This window comes from Choloepus didactylus, chromosome 13 (genome assembly GCF_015220235.1).
Source record: "Choloepus didactylus isolate mChoDid1 chromosome 13, mChoDid1.pri, whole genome shotgun sequence".
NCBI lineage: Eukaryota > Metazoa > Chordata > Mammalia > Pilosa > Megalonychidae > Choloepus > Choloepus didactylus.
Genome location: NC_051319.1, coordinates 15,312,786 through 15,335,713, shown reverse-complemented (window position 1 = coordinate 15,335,713; position 22,928 = coordinate 15,312,786). Strand labels below are relative to the sequence as shown.

Sequence of the window (22,928 nt, the reverse complement as noted above, 5' to 3'; positions counted from 1 at the left end):
AGGCGAGAAGGCAATGGCACGATATATTTAAAATTCTGAGAGAGAGGAATTTCCAGCCAAGAATACTTTATCCAGCAAAGCTCTCCTTCAAATTTGAGGGAGAGCTTAAATTTTTCACAGACAAAGAAATGCTGAGAGAATTTGCTAACAAGAGACCTGCCCTACTGGAGATACTAAAGGGAGCCCTACAGACAGAGAAACAAAGACAGGACAGAGAGACTTGGAGAAAGGTTCAGTACTAAAGAGATTCGGTATGGGTACAATAAAGGATATTAATAGAGAGAGGGAAAAATATGGCAAACATAATCCAAAGGATAAGATGGCCGATTCAAGAAATGCCTTCACGGTTTTAACGTTGAATGTAAATGGATTAAACTCCCCAATTAAAAGATATAGATTCGCAGAATGGATCAAAAAAAATGAACCATCAATATGTTGCATACAAGAGACTCATCTTAGACACAGGGACACAAAGAAATTGAAAGTGAAAGGATGGAAAAAAATATTTCATGCAAGCTACAGCCAAAAGAAAGCAGGTGTAGCAATATTAATCTCAGATAAAATAGACTTCAAATGCAGGGATGTTTTGAGAGACAAAGAAGGCCACTACATACTAATAAAAGGGGCAATTCAGCAAGAAGAAATAACAATCGTAAATGTCTATGCACCCAATCAAGGTGCCACAAAATACATGAGAGAAACATTGGCAAAACTAAAGGAAGCAATTGATGTTTCCACAATAATTGTGGGAGACTTCAACACATCACTCTCTCCTATAGATAGATCAACCAGACAGAAGACCAATAAGGAAATTGAAAACCTAAACAATCTGATAAATGAATTAGATTTAACAGACATCTACAGGACATTACATCCCAAATCACCAGGATACACATACTTTTCTAGTGCTCACGGAACTTTCTCCAGAATAGATCATATGCTGGGACATAAAACAAGCCTCAATAAATTTAAAAAGATTGAAATCATTCAAAGCACATTCTCTGACCACAACGGAATACAATTAGAAGTCAATAACCATCAGAGACTTAGAAAATTCACAAATACCTGGAGGTTAAACAACACACTCCTAAACAATCAGTGGGTTAAAGAAGAAATAGCAAGAGAAATTGCTAAATATATAGAGACGAATGAAAATGAGAACACAACATACCAAAACCTATGGGATGCAGCAAAAGCAGTGCTACGGGGGAAATTTATAGCACTAAACGCATATATTAAAAAGGAAGAAAGAGCCAAAATCAAAGAACTAATGGATCAACTGAAGAAGCTAGAAAATGAACAGCAAACCAATCCTAAACCAAGTAGAAGAAAAGAAATAACAAGGATTAAAGCAGAAATAAATGACATAGAGAACAAAAAAACAATAGAAAGGATAAATATCACCAAAAGTTGGTTCTTTGAGAAGATCAACAAGATTGACAAGCCCCTAGCTAGACTGACAAAATCAAAAAGAGAGAAGACCCATATAAACAAAATAATGAATGAAAAAGGTGACATAACTGCAGATCCTGAAGAAATTAAAAAAATTATAAGAGGATATTATGAACAACTGTATGGCAACAAACTGGATAATGTAGAAGAAATGGACAATTTCCTGGAAACATATGAACAACCTAGACTGACCAGAGAAGAAATAGAAGACCTCAACCAACCCATCACAAGCAAAGAGATCCAATCAGTCATCAAAAATCTTCCCACAAATAAATGCCCAGGGCCAGATGGCTTCACAGGGGAATTCTACCAAACTTTCCAGAAAGAACTGACACCAATCTTACTCAAACTCTTTCAAAACATTGAAAAAAATGGAACACTACCTAACTCATTTTATGAAGCTAACATCAATCTAATACCAAAACCAGGCAAAGATGCTACAAAAAAGGAAAACTACCGGCCAATCTCCCTAATGAATATAGATGCAAAAATCCTCAACAAAATACTTGCAAATCGAATCCAAAGACACATTAAAAAAATCATACACCATGACCAAGTGGGGTTCATTCCAGGCATGCAAGGATGGTTCAACATCAGAAAAACAATCAATGTATTACAACACATTAAAAACTCGAAAGGGAAAAATCAATTGATCATCTCAATAGATGCTGAAAAAGCATTTGACAAAATCCAACATCCCTTTTTGATAAAAACACTTCAAAAGGTAGGAATTGAAGGAAACTTCCTCAACATGATAAAGAGCATATATGAAAAACCCACAGCCAGCATAGTACTCAATGGTGAGAGACTGAAAGCCTTCCCTCTAAGATCAGGAACAAGACAAGGATGCCCGCTGTCACCACTGTTATTCAACATTGTGCTGGAAGTGCTAGCCAGGGCAATCCGGCAAGACAAAGAAATAAAAGGCATCCAAATTGGAAAAGAAGAAGTAAAACTGTCATTGTTTGCAGATGATATGATCTTATATCTAGAAAACCCTGAGAAATCAACGATACACCTACTAGAGCTAATAAACAAATTTAGCAAAGTAGCGGGATACAAGATTAATGCACATAAGTCAGTAATGTTTCTATATGCTAGAAATGAACAAACTGAAGAGACACTCAAGAAAAAGATACCATTTTCAATAGCAACTAAAAAAATCAAGTACCTAGGAATCAACTTAACCAAAGATGTAAAAGACCTATACAAAGAAAACTACATAACTCTACTAAAAGAAATAGAAGGGGACCTTAAAAGATGGAAAAATATTCCATGTTCATGGATAGGAAGGCTAAATGTCATTAAGATGTCAATTCTACCCAAACTCATCTACAGATTCAATGCAATCCCAATCAAAATTCCAACAACCTACTTTGCAGACTTGGAAAAGCTAGTTATCAAATTTATTTGGAAAGGGAAGATGCCTCGAATTGCTAAAGACACTCTAAAAAAGAAAAACGAAGTGGGAGGACTTACACTCCCTGACTTTGAAGCTTATTATAAAGCCACAGTTGCCAAGACAGCATGGTACTGGCACAAAGATAGACATATAGATCAATGGAATCGAATTGAGAATTCAGAGATAGACCCTCAGATCTATGGCCGACTGATCTTTGATAAGGCCCCCAAAGTCACCGAACTGAGCCATAATGGTCTTTTCAACAAATGGGGCTGGGAGAGTTGGATATCCATATCCAAAAGAATGAAAGAGGACCCCTACCTCACCCCCTACACAAAAATTAACTCAAAATGGACCAAAGATCTCAATATAAAAGAAAGTACCATAAAACTCCTAGAAGATAATGTAGGAAAACATCTTCAAGACCTTGTATTAGGAGGCCACTTCCTAGACTTTACACCCAAAGCACAAGCAACAAAAGAGAAAATAGATAAATGGGAACTCCTCAAGCTTAGAAGTTTCTGCACCTCAAAGGAATTTCTCAAAAAGGTAAAGAGGCAGCCAACTCAATGGGAAAAAATTTTTGGAAACCATGTATCTGACAAAAGACTGATATCTTGCATATACAAAGAAATCCTACAACTCAATGACAATAGTACAGACAGCCCAATTATAAAATGGGCAAAAGATATGAAAAGACAGTTCTCTGAAGAGGAAATACAAATGACCAAGAAACACATAAAAAAATGTTCAGCTTCACTAGCTATTAGAGAGATGCAAATTAAGACCACAATGAGATACCATCTAACACCGGTTAGAATGGCTGCCATTAAACAAACAGGAAACTACAAATGCTGGAGGGGATGTGGAGAAATTGGAACTCTTATTCATTGTTGGTGGGACTGTATAATGGTTCAGCCACTCTGGAAGTCAGTCTGGCAGTTCCTTAGAAAACTAGATATAGAGCTACCATTCGATCCAGCGATTGCACTCCTCGGTATATACCCGGAAGATCGGAAAGCAGTGACACGAACAGATATCTGCACGCCAATGTTCATAGCAGCATTATTCACAATTGCCAAGAGATGGAAACAACCCAAATGTCCTTCAACAGATGAGTGGATAAATAAAATGTGGTATATACACACGATGGAATACTACGCGGCAGTAAGAAGGAACGATCTGGTGAAACATATGACAACATGGATGAACCTTGAAGACATAATGCTGAGCGAAATAAGCCAGGCACAAAAAGAGAAATATTATATGCTACCACTAATGTGAACTTTGAAAAATGTAAAACAAATGGTTTATAATGTAGAATGTAGGGGAACTAGCAGTAGAGAGCAATTAAGGAAGGGGGAACAATAATCCAGGAAGAACAGATAAGCTATTTAACGTTCTGGGGATGCCCAGAAATGACTATGGTCTGTTAATTTCTGATGGTTGTAGTAGTAACAAGTTCACTGAAATGTTGCTATATTATGTAACTTTCTTGGGGTAAAGTAGGAACATGTTGGAAGTTAAGCAGTTATCTTAGGTTAGTTGTCTTTTTCTTACTCCCTTGCTATGGTCTCTTTGAAATGCTCTTTTATTGTATGTTTGTTTTCTTTTTAACTTTTTTTTTCATACAGGTGATTTGAAAAAAGAAGGGAAAGTTAAAAAAAAAAAAAAAAAAAAAAAAAAAGAAAAAAGACAAACAAGGGGAAAAAAAAAAAAAAAAAGATGTAGTGCCCCCTTGAGGAGCCTGTGGAGAATGCAGGGGTATTCGCCTACCCCACCTCCATGGTTGCTAACATGACCACAGACATAGGGGACTGGTGGTTTGATGGGTTGAGCCCTCTACCATAAGTTTTACCCTTGGGAAGACGGTTGCTGCAAAGGAGAGGCTAGGCCTCCCTGTATTTGTGCCTAAGAGTCTCCTCCTGAATGCCTCTTTGTTGCTCAGATGTGGCCCTCTCTCTCTGGCTAAGCCAACTTGAAAGGTGAAATCACTGCCCTCCCCCCTACGTGGGATCAGACACCCAGGGAAGTGAATCTCCCTGGCAACGTGGAATATGACTCCCAGGGAGGAATGTAGACCTGGCACCGTGGGACGGAGAACATCTTCTTGACCAAAAGGGGGATGTGAAAGGAAATGAAATAAGCTTCAGTGGCAGAGAGATTCCAAAAGGAGCCGAGAGGTCACTCTGGTGGGCACTCTTATGCACACTTTAGACAACCCTTTTTAGGTTCTAAAGAATTGGGGTAGCTGGTGGTGGATACCTGAAACTATCAAACTACAACCCAGAACCCATGAATCTCGAAGACAGTTGTATAAAAATGTAGCTTATGAGGGGTGACAATGGGATTGAGAAAGCCATAAGGACCAAACACCACTTTGTCTAGTTTATGGATGGATGTGTAGAAAAGTAGGGGAGGGAAACAGACAGACAAAGGTACCCAGTGTTCTTTTTTACTTCAATTGCTCTTTTTCACTCTAATTATTATTCTTGTTATTTTTGTGTGTGTGCTAATGAAGGTGTCAGGGATTGATTTAGGTGATGAATGTACAACTATGTAATGGTACTGTAAACAATCGAAAGTACAATTTGTTTTGTATGACTGCGTGGTATGTGAATATATCTCAATAAAATGATGATTTAAAAAAAAAAAAAAAAATAAAGGATATGGTAAAAAAAAAAAAAAAAAAAAAAAACACTTCCAAAAACATTTTTCAAAATTGGAGAACTGATAGTGACAAGTGACACTTTCAAGCTCATAGTATAAAATGTTAAGTGACACTGATTAAGTAATTTACATGTTTTAAAGAAATAAACCAATTCACATTAAAAAAAAAAAAAAAAAAAAAAAACAAAAAAAAAAAAAAATTGCATGGTACAAGTGATGTTATCAAGATGGCAACCTGTGTCTTCCCTGGTAAAGTTTCCTCTCAGAAACGACTAATAATAGGGCAAATCCCACTTGCTTAGAACTCTGGAGGATGATAGAGACTAGAGAAAGATTCCACAAATGCTGAATCAAAGAAAAAGAAAACCACCAAAAAAGAAGGTAGGAGATCAGTGACTCAGACCTGCCAGGCTAGACACCTCCCTGTCACTTGGTCCTGTGTGGCTTGAGGCATACGGCAGCAACACTCTGGCCCCAGCACCTCCTGCCGTGGTTGCAGATCACAGAGCCAGTCACAGCTGGGAGTTAGAACCCAATGCACATTCAGATAGGGGGAATGATGGCCACATAGACCCAGGGCAGAGCCCAAGCAGTCAGCAAGCACATGCGTACAAAAGGGACCCCAGGAAACAAAAGAGACCATGGGTCACAAAGAATGACACAGTATGTTAACAAAAGAGTCAATCCACCAAGAAGAAATAATGATCATAAACATTTATGCACTAACCACCGTGACCCAAAACACATGAGGCAGATACCGACAAAACTGAAGGGAGAAGTAGACAACTCTACAGTAATAGTTGGGGACTTCAATATACCACTTTCATCAATGGACAGAACATCCTAGACAGACAATCAATAAGGAAACTGAGAAATTGAACAATATGATAAATGAACTAGCTCTAACAGGCATTTACAGAACACTCCACCCCCAAACAGCAGGATATATGTTCTTTTCAACTGCACGTGGATCATTCTCCAGGATAGAACACGTTAGGTTACAAAACAAGTCTCAATAAATTGAAAAAGATAGATATTATACAAAGCATCTTCTCTGATCACAGTGGAATGAAGCTAGAAATCAACATGAGGCAGAGAACTGGAAAATCAACAAATGTGTGGAAGTTAACACACTCAAACAATCATTGGGCCAGAGAATAAATCACAAGGAAAATCAAGAAATATCATGAGACAAATGAAGTTTTGACAATATATCAAAACTTACAGGATACAGCAAAGGCCATGCTGTAAGGGAAATTTACAGCCCTGTATTTTTACATTAAAAAAGAAGAAAGCACTCAAATCAAAGACCTAAGTGCACACCTGGAGAACTAGGTAAAGAACAGCAAACTAAACCCAAAGTGAGCAGAAGGAAGGAAATAGCAAAGATTAGAGCAGAAATAAATGATATAGAGAATAAAACAACAATAGAGAGAATTAACAAAACTGAAAATTAGTTCTTTGAAAAGATCAGTAAAACCTTTCACTAGACTAACAAAGGAAAAATAACTGAAATCATAAGTGAAAGGGGAGCATTACTCTTGACCCCACAAAAATAAAAAGGATTATAAGAGGGTATTGTGAACAACAGTATGCAAACAAATTAGACAACTTGGATGAAATTGACAAGATCATAGAAACCCACAAAGAACTGACATTGTCTCTAGAAGAAATGGAAGATTTCAACAGACCAATTACAGATGGAATCCATTTTAAAAAAAACCTCCTAATAAAGAAAAGTCCAGGACCATATAGCTTCACAGGTATACTCCATCAAGCACTCCAAGAAGAATTAACACCAGTCCTGCTCAAACTCTTACAAAAAATGGAACAGGAAGAAACACTACCTAACTCATTCTAGGAGGCCAACATTACCCTAATACTAATGCTAGATAAAGACACCATAAGAATAGAAAATTATTGACCAATATCCCTTATGAATATAGATGCAAAATCCTCAACAAAATACTAGCAAACCAAATCCAGTGGCATATTGTAAGAATTAAACACCATAATCAAGTGGGATTTATCCCAAACGTGTAAGAGTGGTTTAACATAAGAAAATTAATTAAATTAGTACACCACATTAACAGAATAAAAGGGAAAAACACATGATCTTCTCAGCTGATGTGGAAAAGGCATTTGACAAAATCCAGCATCCCTTCTTAATTAAAACACAGAAATCTAGGAATAGAAGTAAACTCCCTCCCTCTTCATCATGATGAAGTTCATATATAAAAAGTCCACTACTAACATTATGCTCAATTGTGAAAGAATGAAAGCTTTACCTCTAATATCTGGAACAAGACAAGGTTGCATGCTGTCACCAAGTTTACTCTGGAAATTCTAGCCAGAGCAATTAGGCAAGAAAAAGAAATAAAAGGCATCCAAATTGGAAAGGAAATAGCAAAACTTTCCCTATTACAGATGTCACAATTCTTTATATAGAAAATCTCAAAAATCCACAAGGGTACTAGAGTTAGTAGCCAAAACAATACTGATCAAAATTCCAATAGCCTTCTTTGCGGAAATGGAAAACTCAATCATCAAATTTATTTGAAAGTGTAAGGGGCCTGAGTAGCCCAAGCCATCTTAAAAGAAGAGCAAAGCTAGAGGATTCACACTTCCCAATTTTAAAACTTATTACAAAGCTATAGTGGTCAAAACACATGGTATTGGCACAAGGATGGAAATATAGAATCAAAATTGAGAGTTCAGAAATAGACAGTCACATCTATGGTCAATTGATTTTTGACATAGTGCCAAGTCACTCACTTGAGAAAAAACAGTTTCTTCAGTAAATGGTTCTGGGAAAACTGGATGTCCATATGCAAAAGAATGAAAGGGTAGCCCTATCTCACACCATATATGAAAATTAACTCAAAATGAGCAAAGACCTAATAATAAGAACCAGGACTATAAAACTCCTAAAAGAAACCATATGGAAGCATCTTCTAGGCCATGGTTTCTTAGACATTATACCAAAAGCACAAGCAACAAAGGAAAAAATAGATAAATGAGACCTCATCAAAATTAAAAACTTTTGTGCATCAAAGGAGTTCATCATGAAAGTAAAAAGACAACCTGCAGAATGAGAGATAATATTTGGAAACCACGTACCTGATAAGGGTTTACTGTCTAGAATTTATGAAGAAATTCTACAACTCAACAACAAAAAGATAAATGACCCAATCAAAAAATGTGCAAAAGACTTGAATAGACGTTTCTCCAAAGAAGGTTTATCAATAACCAAAAAGCACACGAAAAGATGTTCAATATCATGAGCCATTAAGGAAATGCAAATAAAACCACAATGAGATACTATTTCACACCTACTAGAATGGCTGCTATTTTAAAAACAGAAGTAACAAGTGTCGAAGAGAATGTGGAGAAACAGGAACACTCATTCATTGTTGGTTGGAATGTAAAATGGTGCAGCCTCTATGGCAAACAGTTTGGTGGTTCCTCAGAAAGTTAAGTATAGAATTAACGTATGCTTGTCTAGGTATATAGACTAGGTACATAGTCTCACTTCTAGTGATATACTTAAGAGAATTGAAAGCAGGGACTCAAACAGATATTTTCACACTTAATGTTCACAGCAGCATTATTAACAAGTGCCAACAGATGGAAGCAACCCAAGTGTCCATCAAAAGATGAATGGATAAGCAAAATGTGGTATATACATATAATGGAATATTATGCAACCATGAAAAGGAACGAAGTTCTGCTACATGCACAGAATGAATGAACCTTGAAGACATCATGTTGAGTGAAATAAAACCAAAAGGACAGATACTGTATTAATTCACTGATATGAAATAATTAGAACAAATAAATTTGTAGAGTCATAAAATAGAATATAGATAACCAGAGGCTACAGAGTATAGGGAATGGAAAGTAAAGGCTTAGTTGGTACAGAATTTCCATTGGGAGTGACGAAAAAGTTTTGGGAATGGAAGATGTTGACGGTAGCACAGTATTGTCAATGTAATTAACACCACAGAATTATATATCTGAATGTGGTTGAAGGGGAAAATTTTAAGTCGTATGTATATATGTGTGTGTGTGTGTGTGTGTCTGTATACACACACACACACACACACACACATATATATATTTAAAGAAAAAGGAAAAAAATTGCACAGAAAATAAAGTTGCGTTTGGAGGCAAATTTATAGTATTGAGTGCATGTTTCAGTTTGCTAAAGCTGCCAGAATGCAATATACCAGAAATGGGTTGGCTTTTACAATGGGGATTTATTAGTTTACAAATTTACAGTTCTAAGCCGTGAAAATGTCCAAATTAAGGCATCAAGAGGTAGCTACCTTCTCTGAAGAAAGGCTGCTGTTATCCAGGGTTTCTCTTTCACATGGGAAGGCACATGGATCTGCTGGTCCTTTTTCTCTCCTGGGTTTTGTTGATTTCAGCTCCTGGCTTCAGTTGGCTCTCTCAGCTCCTCCAGGGTCTATCCTCTAAACTTCTCTGGGTGTTTCTCTCTCTTAGCTCTCTTGGCCTTTTCTGCCTTTTATCCTCTCATAAATGACTCAAGTAAAGGATTAAGACCCATCTTGAATTGGGTGGGTCACATCTCAGTTGAAACAACCTAATCAAAAAGCCCCACCTACAGTGGTTCTACACACACAGGAATGGATTAAAAGAACAAGGCCTTTTCTGGGGTTCATAACAGCTTCAAACTGGCACAGTGCATATATCAGAAAAGGAGAAAACATGCTGGAAATCAATTACTCATGGAATTATCAAAAGAATAGCAAATTAAGCCCAAAGAAAGTAGAGGGAAGGAAATAATGAAGAGAAGAGAAACTATTAATGAAATAGAAAATGCACCAGTTTGGATGTATTATGTTCCCCCAAACACCATTATCTTTGATGCAATCTTGTGGGGGCAGATGTATTGGTGTTGATTAGGTTGGAACCTTGTGATTGAGTGTTTCCATGGAGATGTGACCCACCCAACTGTAAGTGACACCTTTGATTAGGGTGTGACCTCTTGATTGAATGTTTCCATGGAGGTGTGGCTCCACCCATTCATCATGGATCATTATTGGATCACTGGAGTACTTTAAAAAGAGCCACACAGGCCCAGACACAGAACAACTGAGAGCTTCATTTTGAAGAGCAGCTGCAGCTGAGAGAGGACAAAATGCCCCAATAGCAACACTTTGGAGAATGCCATTTTGAAACACAATCTGGAAGCAGGCAGATGCCAACCATGTGCCTTCCGAGCTAAAACAGAGGTTTCCGGATGCCAATGGTCTTTCTCTAGTGAGGGTACTCTATTGTTGATGCCTTACCTTGGACACTTTATGGTCTTAAGACTGTAACTTTGTAACCAAATAAACCCCCTTTATAAAAGCTAATCCGTTTCTGGTGTTTTGCAAAAGGGCAGCATTAGCAAACCAGAACGGAAAACAAATATACTATAGAGGGGATCTATAAGGCCTCAATTTGGTTCTTTGAAAAGATTAATAAAATCAATTTAGCCTTCAGCAAAATTGACCATAAAAAAAAAAAGAAAGAAAAGCACAAATTGCCAATATCAAGAATATAAAGGGAATATTACCACAGATGTTACAGACATTAAAAAGATAAGATGATAAAAATGTGCATGAACTTGACAAATTCCTAATAAAATACAATTTATTAAAGCTAACAAAAGGAGAGAGAAGATCTGAATTGTCCTGTCTATGTTAAAGAAATTAAATCAATAATTAAAAATCTTTCCATAAAGAAAACTCTAGGTCCAAATGGCTTCACCAAGGAACTCTTCCAAATATTTAGAAAGTAACATCCATCTTACCCAAACTCTTCCAGGAAATAGAAAAGTAGGGAATACTTCGTAATTCTTTTTATAAGACCAGTATAACCTTGATTCAAAAACATGTTAAGAACATTATAAGAAAGAAAATTTTAAACCATACTCTGTCTTGAGCATAGGTAAAATATGAACAAAATGTGAATCAAGCAATATATTAAAAGGATAAATATCATGACTAAAAAGGGTTTATTCCAAAAGTGAATAAATATAATTTTACAACAAAGTATAAAGAAGAGTGATTACGTGATTCTCATTATATGCTGAAAAAACATATACAATTTAATACCCATTTACGATATTAAAAAAGCTCTTAGTAAATTGGGAATTTAGAAAGGAACTTCTTTAATATGATAAAGTGTACCACAAAAATATTTTCTTGGCATCATACTTAATTGTGAAATAATGAAAGCTTTCCCCCTGAAATCAGGAATGAGATGGGAATTGCCACTATAATCAGTTTTATTCAAAATTGTACTGGAGATTCTGGCTAGTGTCATAAAGTTATAAAAATAAATAAATAAAAGGTGTAAAGATAATATAGGAGAAACAACTGTTATTATTTGCAAGTGGCATGATAGAATACATAGAAAAAACAAAGGATCTGTAGATAAAGGATTAGAATTAACAAATAAATTTAGAAAAGTCACTGGTACAAGTCAATATGTAAAAAAATCCAATTAAATTTTTATACCAGCAACAAGCATTTATAAATATATATATATTTTTTTACATTAACTGATTCTCAAAGGGTATAACAGCCTTGCATATCTGTAATGAATCCCACTTGGTGTTTAATTCTTTTTATACATTGTTGGATTATATTTGCTTCTATAGTGTTGAGGACTTTTGTATCTGTGCTCATGAGAGATATTGGTTGGTGTTCCGGTTTGCTAAGGCTGCTTGAAATGCAAAATACCAGAAATGGATTGACTTTTATATACAGGGGGGTTTAGGTTACAAATTTACAGTTCTAAGGCCATAAAAGTGTCCAAACTAAGGCATCAACAAGGTATACCTTCACTGAAGAAAGGCCGATGGCTTCTGAAACACCTCTGTCAGCTGGGAAGGCACACGGCTGTTGTCCTCTGTTCCTTTGCTCCTGGGTTGCATTGCTTTCAGCTTCTGATTCCAGTGTCTTCTCTTTGAAGCATCTGGGGGTCCTCTTTTAGCTTTTCTGGGGCAAACTCTGGGCTTCATCTCTTAGCTTGGCATCTCCAAACTCTTTTTGTGTGCATCTCCAAACATCTGGGTTTGTGTCAGCTCTGGGTTCAACAGCTGTCTCCAAAATGTCTCTAGACATTTCTCTCTAAGTTTCTCTCTGAACTTTCTTCAAAATGTCTCCGCCTTTTATCCTATTCTCATAGAGGACGCCAGTAAACTAACTAAGACCCACCTTGAATGGGTGGGGTCACATCTCCATGGAAACAACCTAATTAAAAAAACCCTACCCACAATAGGTCTGCCCCCACAAGATTGGATTACTGGGAGACATAATAGATCCAAACCAGAACAATTGTTAATTTTCCTTTCTTGTAATGTCTTTATCTGGTTTTGGTATTAGTGTAATACAGGCCTCATAAAATTAGTTAAGGAGTGTTCCTTCTGCTTCTATTTTATGGAAGAGATTTATAGAATTGGTATCATTTCTTCTTTAAATGTTTGGTATAATTCACTAGTGAAACCATCAGGGCCTGGTGCTTTCTGTTTCAGAAGGTTATTAATTGTTGATTCAATTTCTTTAATAGTTGTAGGCCTTTTTGATTGTCTGTTTCTCCTTCTGTAAGTTTTGGTAGACCTTGTATTTCAAGGAATTGGTTCATTTCATCTAGGTTATCTAATTGGTGGGCATAGAGTTGTTCATAATATTCCTTTATTATCATTTTAATGTCAAAATCTATCTTAAAATGTCATTTACAATAGTATAAAAAAACACCAACTAGGAGAAAGCCTAAGGAAAGATGTATAAGACTTCTACAAAGAAGACAATAAAATATTAAGAGAAAATTTTAAAGGCTTAAATGGATATTAGGATGAATTATAAGAAAGCAATACCCCCAATTGACCCCTGGATTCAGTACCATCCTAATCAATATCCCAACAAATACGTTTGTGAAACTTGACAAGCTGATCCTAAAATCTATATTAGAAATGCAAAAAGCCAAGAATGATGAAGTTGATCTTGAAGAACAACAAAGTTGAGGGACTTATACAGCAGCTAGAAAAACAGTATAAAGCTACAGTAATTAAGATAGTGTGATGTTAGTATAGAGAGAACAAATTGAACAGTGGAACAGAGTAGAGACTCCAGAGCTGTGCTGTCCAGTGCAACCACCACTAGTTACACGTGGCTATGTAAATTTAATTAAAATTAAATTAACTTTAAAAATCCAGTTCCTCAGTTGCACTAGCCACATTTCATCTGTTTGAACAGCACAGATCTAGAGCATTCCCACCATTGCAGGAAGTTCTGTTGGACAGTGCTGTTCTCGAGACAGACTCACCACATACGGAAATACGATTTTTGACAAAGGTGTCTCTACAGAGGAGTGGGGAAAGAGCAGTTTTTTTCAGTAAATAGTGGTTGGTCAATTGATAGTCATATTTTTTTTAAAAAAATGAACCCTGATTCCTACTTCATTTCACACACAAAAATCAATTCCAGTTCAGTTTTAAATCTGAAAGTGAGGGGTTGTAGACTTTTCATACAATGGAATACTATCCAGCAATAAATATGAATGAAGTACTGGGAATAGGTTGAATATCAGCAACACAAATGAATCTGACAAACATAATGTTGATCAACAGAAGCCAGAAATAAAAGAGTACGTATTGTATGATTTCCTCTTATACAATTAAAGTCCAAAAGCTCAAAGGCAGGCAAAAATGATCTCTACTGTTCAAAGTTAGGATAGCAGTTACCTTTAAGAGAGAAGGGTAGTAACTAGAGATGGTTTGAGATAAAGTCCTGGTCATGTTCCACTTCTTGATTGGGCTGGTGTTTACATGGGAGCGTTCACTGTTCATCAGACCATACCCTTGTGATTCATGCACTTTTCTCCACGGGTGTTATAAAAATTTATTTTAAAAAACAACTCTTGGATTTACACAAAGAACAGAAGATTGTTCTCACTGATTGAATGAGGGGGAAAAAATAGACGATTTCTTTCTCAAACTTTTAGATAGGCAAAAATTTTAAATCTGACAGTATTAGATACAGGATGTGCAGAAATGGGGACATTACTGGTTAGTGGGCCAATTACCACGTGTAATGTAAAGTTGGAAATGTGTATACCTTGCAACTGAACGCTTTTACTTCCAGACACGCACCTTAGGGAAATTCTTGTACATGTGCACAAGGAGACGTGGACAACAGTGTTCACTGCAGGAGAGTTTTCAATAGAAATAAATAAATAAATAATCCTAAACACCCATCAACAAGGGAATGGATAAATAAAATGTGGTACTTTTATATGTTGAAATGCTAAACAGTTTGAAGGAATATATATCAAATTTATGACATGCGCTCATGTATGTCAAATCTAAAATACAAAACAGTACTATATATTATTCCTTGACTCATATAAATGTTACCGTTATTTTTAAATGACTCAGGGATTCACTAAATTCATGGTAGCAGCAGCCTCTGGAGGAGGGGGCAAGGGGACTGGGACTGAGGAGGGAGACTTCAACTTCATCTTTATTATCTTTTTCCTTTTACTTGAAAAAACAAATATGACTGATGGTTTGGAGGGTGGGACCCTCCTTAGTTTTCCCTTCCCAGAAGATCATGTTCTTAAAGATAATCCATTCCTGTAGGTGTAAACCTATTGTGGGTGGGACCTTCTGATTAGGTTATTTCAGTTGAGGTGTGCCCCAGGTGGGTCTTAATCCTCTTACTGGAGCCCTTTATAAGAGGATGAAACATAGAAGCTCAGAGAGAAAGCCACAGAGGCAGGAAGCTGAAAACAACAAAGCCCAGAAGAGAAGGTTGAAACCAGCAGACACTGCCATGTGCCTTGCCATGTGACAGAGGAGTCCAGGCATCATCTTGATGATGCCTTGATTTGGACATTCTCACGGCCTCAGAGCTGTAAGCTTGTAAGCTAATAAATCCCCACTGCAAAAGCCAATGCAGTTCTGGTGTATTGCATTTTGGCAGCTTTAGAAAACTAAAACAATGACAAAATGTTAAGATCCGTTAGTTCTGGGTGGTGGCTCATAGGGCATTAGCTGTATTCTTTGTAATTTTCTCTTTGTTTAATTTCTCAAAATGAAAAAGTAAATAAAGTTGAGATAGCATCTTTCATCATTTAATCTTAGACTTATGGTGTGTTTAGGTATAATATGTTCCTGTTTGTTTAAAGAAAAAAATGTATATAAATATAAGAATAGCCTAGATAGCTGAATTTCCTCTTTTTTTTTTTTTTTATGTTTACAAAGCATACTTGTTTTATTTAACAGACATCCTTTGGTATCAAAGCATGGCCTTATACAAACCAAAGAGGGTTCACAGCTTTACCTCAGTATGTATTTTAAGAATGCACTTTCTATCATAGACATCCTCACACACCTCAACCACTAGAAGCATCCATTAGAAGCATCCGCTTGTATTGCAGCCAAAATACACACAAGCAAAAGAAAAACGAGTAGTCAAAAACATTTTCTCTTTGGTGCTAAAGATTTACTGGTGCATGATTGTTAAGACTGGAGGTCTGAAACCACAGATGTTATTTTATCAGTTTTCAGTATGTCTCTATAGTGCCATTTCCAAAAGACTGACAAAGAAGGGACTTCCTGCCTTTTCCACCTCTGACAGTGCTTCCTAAAACCTTCAGGAGCAAAGAAGTCCTGCTTGGCAGGGGGTGGGGTGGGGGTGAGGGGTGCTTTCAAAGTCTTTTACAAAAGGAAGGCAGACCATGGTGCTGGAGTCTGCACTTTTTTACAGACATAGCACATATTATGGCAATGAGTTATTGGGCTGGTAGTTTAGCAACATTTTGAAGTGTTCCCAAGACGATTGCCGTGGTCATATTTGAAAAAATAATAGATGAATGTGGACTTACACTTACAACAGACTAAATTTTATACACTAGGCCCAAGATTGAGGTTTTTAAATCTACATAAATAGGAGAGTGAGGTAGGGACCCTCCTTAGCTTTCCCTTTTTCAATAGAGCAGCACACTTATTCACAAGCAAGTGAAGAAGTGTTATCCAAAACCCTTTTGTTTAGTTTTGGAACCAGCAGGTGAACAGGCTATAGGTAAGCACTGCGCTCTGAGCTGAGGGCTTTGAGAGGCCAGCGGTTGTCCAGTGAGCAAGACCAGTGATGAGTGGCTAAGGCTTTCGAAGTCAGGACTGAGGCCTCTCTGCTGCAGATCTGAAGCCATGTTCTCTCCTGGCAACTTTAGCAGTAATAAAGGAAATATTGTTGGCTCCATTTGTCTGGCCTCTACCTCTCAATTGGTTCCAAACTCAAGAAGGGAAGGGGTACAGGTATTATTTATTGCTTCTCTCAAAACATTGATGATCAATTAATAGAAGACCTTACAATGATAACGTAATGTAATCCATGATACCAAATGATAATTTGTAGATCAGATTTGTTCTTATACACATACTTATCCTGTCTGAGTAGTTAACTTAGCTTTGCTTACTTACTTTTACACTGCATAAGTATGGTTAAAAAAAATATATATGTATAATGGCATGCTTGAATTCCCATATTTTGAGAGAGGCTTAAGTAAAATGTACGTTTTATGATTTATTATATTACTTACATAGGTATAAGTACACAGAGAAAATGTATTTATTTGACTCAAACTTTTCTTAACAGGAAAAAAAAAAACCCACCACCATCCTACTGTAACAGAACACTATTCTGCATATGGCCAGCTGTATGTTGGCAGAACGTAGTGATTTTGAGGATGAATTAGTGTTCTGATCTCTGTGGGATTTCCTTTATATTTGTGGTGGTTTATGACTGACATTTAATGTAACTATAGCTTTCTGTTTATATTTAATGAAAGATTCATTTCTGTAGCAGGATATGCATTTGCACTCCAGTGTTGAATAAAAGCTACTGTTCTGCAAAAAGGATATAAATTGCTGATTTATAATGACACGTTCCAATAACAGCAATCTAATTCTTCCAAACTATTTCTGATCAGGTCCTGGGAACAGCACGGCTCCGGCAAAAGACGGTTCTTCTCTTCCAGAATTTTCAGCCTTCAACACATCTGTCCATGCTGCAATTAGACACAGAAACTGGAAACTCCTGACGGGCTACCCAGGTAGCACACTTAGCCTAGCAAACTTCCCCTCCCATAGCAGACAAGGCCGGGCCATGCTCTCTGCATAGTAGCTCTAACTGATCCTTCCTCCCAGGTCATAATCCCTTGGCCATTTGTCTGGAAAGTGAGGACATATCACTCTTGCTCTTGCCCCTTCCCCTCTCTGCCATCTCTATTCTCATCTCTTCTTACTTGACTCCTCAATGATCCTAAACCCTATCACTGTCCTTACTCCGTTCAGACACCTGAATTACTAAACTGCCTTTCAGTTCTTTTGTGATCCCTCCTGGGATCCCATCCTGGGATGTGTCACAAAAAGACAACTACTTCCTACTTTTAAGACTCAGCCGGTTCCCAGTTACACAGCTTCCATTGTCGTGATGGCCCATATTTACGAAAAGGCGTTCCCACCAGACACCAAGAAGTTGAAAGAAATAACAACTGCCTTTTATAAAACATACCTCTGGGTCTACTGAATGAGAATTGATTTAATCTAATAGTCCTGACCAAAAACAAACAAACAAAAAAAAAAAATTGGGAACAAACTGATTAACCGTAGGGGTTGAATGGAAGAAACTCCACTCGAATGCTTTGTGGAAAATAAGGATTTCAGATATGTGTGCCTATACAAACACAGCACATCTAACTAGCATAGAGGATCTCTGAGAACTACACCCTCAACCAGTGGTATAGCTGGGGCGGAGGTTGCTTCCCCTGAGCACATTCTTTCAAAATGACATCCCTTCTGTGCTTTTCAAATAGATGATAGTTAAGGCTGTGACTCGATTAAACAGTGTTTTTATTGGGAGGCTACTCTTGGCATTTGGGGCCAGACAATTCTTTGTTTGGGACCTTCCCATGCATTGTAGGACATACTAGTATCCCTGGCCCCTCCCCCCAGTCATTGTGACAACCAACTGGATGCTCCTGGTTGTGAATGCAGTGAGGCATCTACAGTTAAAACACCAGATGTCAAGGTCTGAGACAGATCTAGAAATAGCAATCAAAGGGCTGCATCTTTTTTATGTGTCCCCATCCACAGCGCAGCTCAGCCTTGTCTCCGAGACACCCTCCCTGAGGTTAGAACCTGCCCACCATGCTTCTTCCCCAATAAACTGTTTTATTTCTTTGCCAGGCTGTGGTTACTGGTTTCCACCACCATCTCAATCTAATGTTTCTGAGATACCATCAATGGACCCACCAACCAAAACCCTCTGGCTCTTCGATATTGATAAGGACCCGGAAGAAAGACATGACCTGTCAGGAGAACACCCTCATATTGTGGAAAGGCTCCTTTCCCGCCTGCAGTTCTACCATAAACACTCAGTGCCTGTGTACTTCCCCCCGCAGGATCCCCGCTGTGATCCAGCCAGCACTGGGGTTTGGGGCCCTTGGATGTAGGATTCAGGCATCTTGGGAAGGTTAGAAAACCCTTCTGTTGCAAGTTGGTCCTCGTGTGACTCTCATTTGTTTCCCAACCTGGGCTCACCTGGCCCTTTTCCTGTTCCTAAACCACACAGAGGTGTCTAATTTCAACCCCTCATGCATTGAAAAAGTGGATAATACCTGGAACACTCCTGCTGTTGGCTGGGGCATGTGTCTGGAGGAGAGGGTGGCCAGGTTCATCTCCTTTTTTCCTAGGCTGTGGACAGCTGGGAACTTGACTTGCAATAAGAGGTTCTGAGTCCTGGAGGCTGGAGCAGCTGGCTCTTTTTCCCTCACAAGTCAGACGTTCCATTTCCCTTCTGCCAGTTGCATGGTTTTATTGGAGTGACTCACATTTCTTGTAACTAAACAAAGAGAGCAGATAGTTTTTAATGGGTATGTTGGCCATGGCTTCTCCCTGTCTGTGAGAAATCATATTCAGACATTCCACGTGAATAACCCTCCTTGGATTGCACCTGCTCGCTCATCCCATCACATAGTATGAGGCCCATTTCATTGTTAGGGTCAACAAAGCAATTATGCCTCAGCCTTGGTTTTGGTTTTTACAATAAAGAATGTTTTTTACCCCAAGTTTACCCCCAACCGCCTGGCTGTTGCTCATTTTGTCTAGACTTCCTGCCATCCAACTCCCCTGCAGCACTTTTCCTACCTTCCTTTTGGCTCAGGTGTCCTGCACCCAGAAAGGCTGCTATGCCTGTCTACTTTGAGCACCACTGATTTGGGGAACACTGCTGAGCCCTGCCTTCCTTTTGACCCTAATAAACCATGTGACTGTGGCACCAACCCTGTTGCTGAAGCTAGAGCCCTGCCCAGAGACGGTGGTCGAGTCTGGCTTTGTGAGCCTGCTTGTGGTGGACATAGACAGACCTGGATATGTCATGCTCACTTCTGTGTCATTGGCACAGTGAGGTTTTTTCCCTGAGTTGCATGGAGTGTCTTTCATGACTGTGGCTTTATCTCATAATATATTGAGTGGAACCGCTGTTCCCTAGCAGTGAAGCAAACCCCCAGGATATTTACAATTTTGCCATTAAATGGTGGAAGTGGGCAGTTTGAAAAAGGAAACGGCCAGTGTCCGGGATACTGGGCCTTGGAAAGCAAAGGAAGCCACATCTACATTTGTTTTATTCTCTCAGTTTTCCTACCTTTGAGTTTCCAGGGTTGGAAAAAGAGGATGTAGTTTGACCTGCCCACCCATTTCAGTACAGTTCTGTCCCACTAACAAGGATCAATCCAGATTTGCTTCAGAGTATGTCAAACTCAGAGAAATGCATGCAAAAACAATGTTCTACACCTTCTGCATTAGCTGCACTGTTTTGTTCACTGCTTGTAATCAATGCCTAGAACAATGTCTAGTACATAGAAAACACTCAAAAAACATTTTTTAATGAGTGAATGACTAGATGGACAAATGACAAAATGAGAAGTCTCATACAATGGAAGATGCTAGACCAATGAGCTGAATATAGGGATCCTACAAATGTCCTTCAACTACCATTTTCTGTTGTCAAGCTGCCCTCCTTGGGTAGGAGCATAGTCAGAATGTCTGGGCAGTTGTAGGACACTCCGTAGCAAGACTGTAATGTCCTCTTCTGGGAGGAAAAAAGAAATATGCCCACGGTCTTAGTTTCCAAGCTGTTATGACAAATACCACGCAATGGATTTGCTTAACAACAGGAATTTATTGGCCCACGGTTTCAGAGGCTAGAAGGCTTGCTCCTCTTGGGGTAGCATTCTGGCTTGCTGGCAGTCCTTGGGTTCCTTGGCTTTCCTGTCACCTGGAATGTCCTCTCCTTTCTGTTCCAGGTTTGGTTGATCTCCTGCTCCCAACTCCTCCATGTGGCTTTCTCTTCCATTTCCAATTTCCATTGCTTATAAGGACTTCAGCCGTATTGGATTAAGGCCCACCCTCATTCAGTTTGGGTACACCTTAACTAATAATAACATCTTCAAAGGTTATATTTGCAAATGGGTTCACACCCACAGGACTAGGGGTTAGGACCTGAGCCTGTCTTATATGAGGGACATAGTTCAGTCCCTGACACTGAACAAAGGTAATATCTTGCCTTCTTTCTTCTAGGAGGCAAGGAATGAAAACATCAAATACTCTTCAGTTATATTCTTCAAAAAGTACACTAGGAGCTAAAACTATTCAATGATATCTTATAGGCCTTTGTAAAGCTATCCTTCAATTCATAGCAATATTTTCTCTTTACAACTAACCTGTATTTTAAAATATGACTGCTGGCAGGAAATGGTGCTAGAACTAATGAAACCTATTACCAGCTTATACCCCTCTCCAGAGTTGGGAAATACCTGGCCAATATGCTATCACCTGTCACTCCCCAACCTGTGGCAGATATTGTGAACTGAGCCCAGTGGATCCTTCTGGATCCTTTTAATCACAGGGCTGCCTGTGGCCACTAATATTAGATTCAAGGACATCACTACGTGAGATCTATTTGCTCTCCCTATTGTACTCCGAACAGCAGTCTCCATTTGAGTTCTCTTGTTGCTATGTACAATGCAAATGTTGCACAGTCAATGGATTTCAAAGGACTTTTAAAGATTTTTAAATTTTTTTTAATTTTTAAAAATTTTTTGTAAAAATATTGAGATTTAGTTTTATCCATAATAGAATGTGTGTAGATTTTCTTATTCTCTACAAGAATGTGCAAAGTGTCATATGTTGTCATTAGAAATGTTAATGTTCTTTCTTTCCAAAATTTTTCACCTTTAGAGAAAGTTTTATTTAATCATGGGCTAGTTTTAATTTGTTACCACACGGTTGCTCCAGATTCGGGAGACAAAATAAAATTAAATTCATCTTTTAAACTTTATCAGTCATGGGCTTGGAGTTTCCATTTGGAGTAATAAAAAAGTTCTGGAAGTAGATAGCGGTGATGGTTTCACAACATTGTGAATATACATAAAGCCACTGAATTGTACACTTTAAAATGGTAAAATGTTGAATTGGATGTGTATTTTACCACAATAAAAAATGTGTCATACAATTTTATGGTATGTGAATTACATCTCAATAAGGTATCAAATAAATAAATATGATAAAATGACAGAGCTAAAAAAAAATGTCTGTCGTTGCCCTAAAAATACACACTATAAAATACTGGAGGGCGATCAAGGGAAGATGGGGGTGAAAATAAGCTGACAATAAGAGAATGTAGTATGTATTGCTGTGTAACTAATTATCCCAAACTTTAGCAGCTTAAAAAACAAACAGGGGGGCGGGGCAAGATGGCAGACTGGTGAGCTGTATGTTTTAGTTACTCCTCCAGGAAAGTAGGTAAAAAGCCAGGAACTGCGTGGACTGGACACCACAGAGCAATCTGTCTTTGGGCATACTTCATACAACACTCATGAAAACGTGGAACTGCTGAGATCAGCGAAATCTGTAAGTTTTTGCGGCCAGGGGACCCGCGCCCCTCCCTGCCAGGCTCAGTCCCGGGGGAGGAGGGGCTGTCAGCTCCAGGAAGGAGAAGGGAGAATTGCAGTGGCTGCTCTCATCGGAAACTCATTCTACTGATTCAAACTCCAACCATAGATAGACTGAGGCCAGACACCAGAGACTCTGAGAGCAGCCAGCCCAGCAGAGAGGAGACGGGCATAGAAGGAAAACAACACGAGAAGCTCCAAAGTAAAAGCAGAGGATTTTTGGAGTTCTGGTGAACACAGAAAGGGGAAGGGCGGAGATCAGGCCTTGAGGCGCATATGCAAATCCCGAAGCAAGGCTGATCTCTCTGCCCAGGGCACCTTTCCTTAATGGCCCTGGTTGCTTTGTCTATTAGCATTTCAATAACCCATTAGATCT

At 38.3% G+C, this 22,928-nt stretch overlaps 1 protein-coding gene across 1 annotated transcript in view; it reads left to right on the top strand.

Moving 5' to 3' along the window:
* ARSB (arylsulfatase B) overlaps positions 1-22,113 on the top strand; it is a 222,527-nt gene extending 200,414 nt beyond the window's left edge. Inside the window, exons 7-8 of the mRNA XM_037800847.1 lie at positions 17,531-17,653; positions 18,789-22,113. Of these exons, the coding sequence (XP_037656775.1) occupies positions 17,531-17,653; positions 18,789-19,054 (389 nt within the window). The 3' untranslated portion in view covers positions 19,055-22,113. The remainder of the gene's footprint in view (positions 1-17,530; positions 17,654-18,788) is intronic.
* The last annotated feature ends 815 nt before the right edge of the window (positions 22,114-22,928 follow it).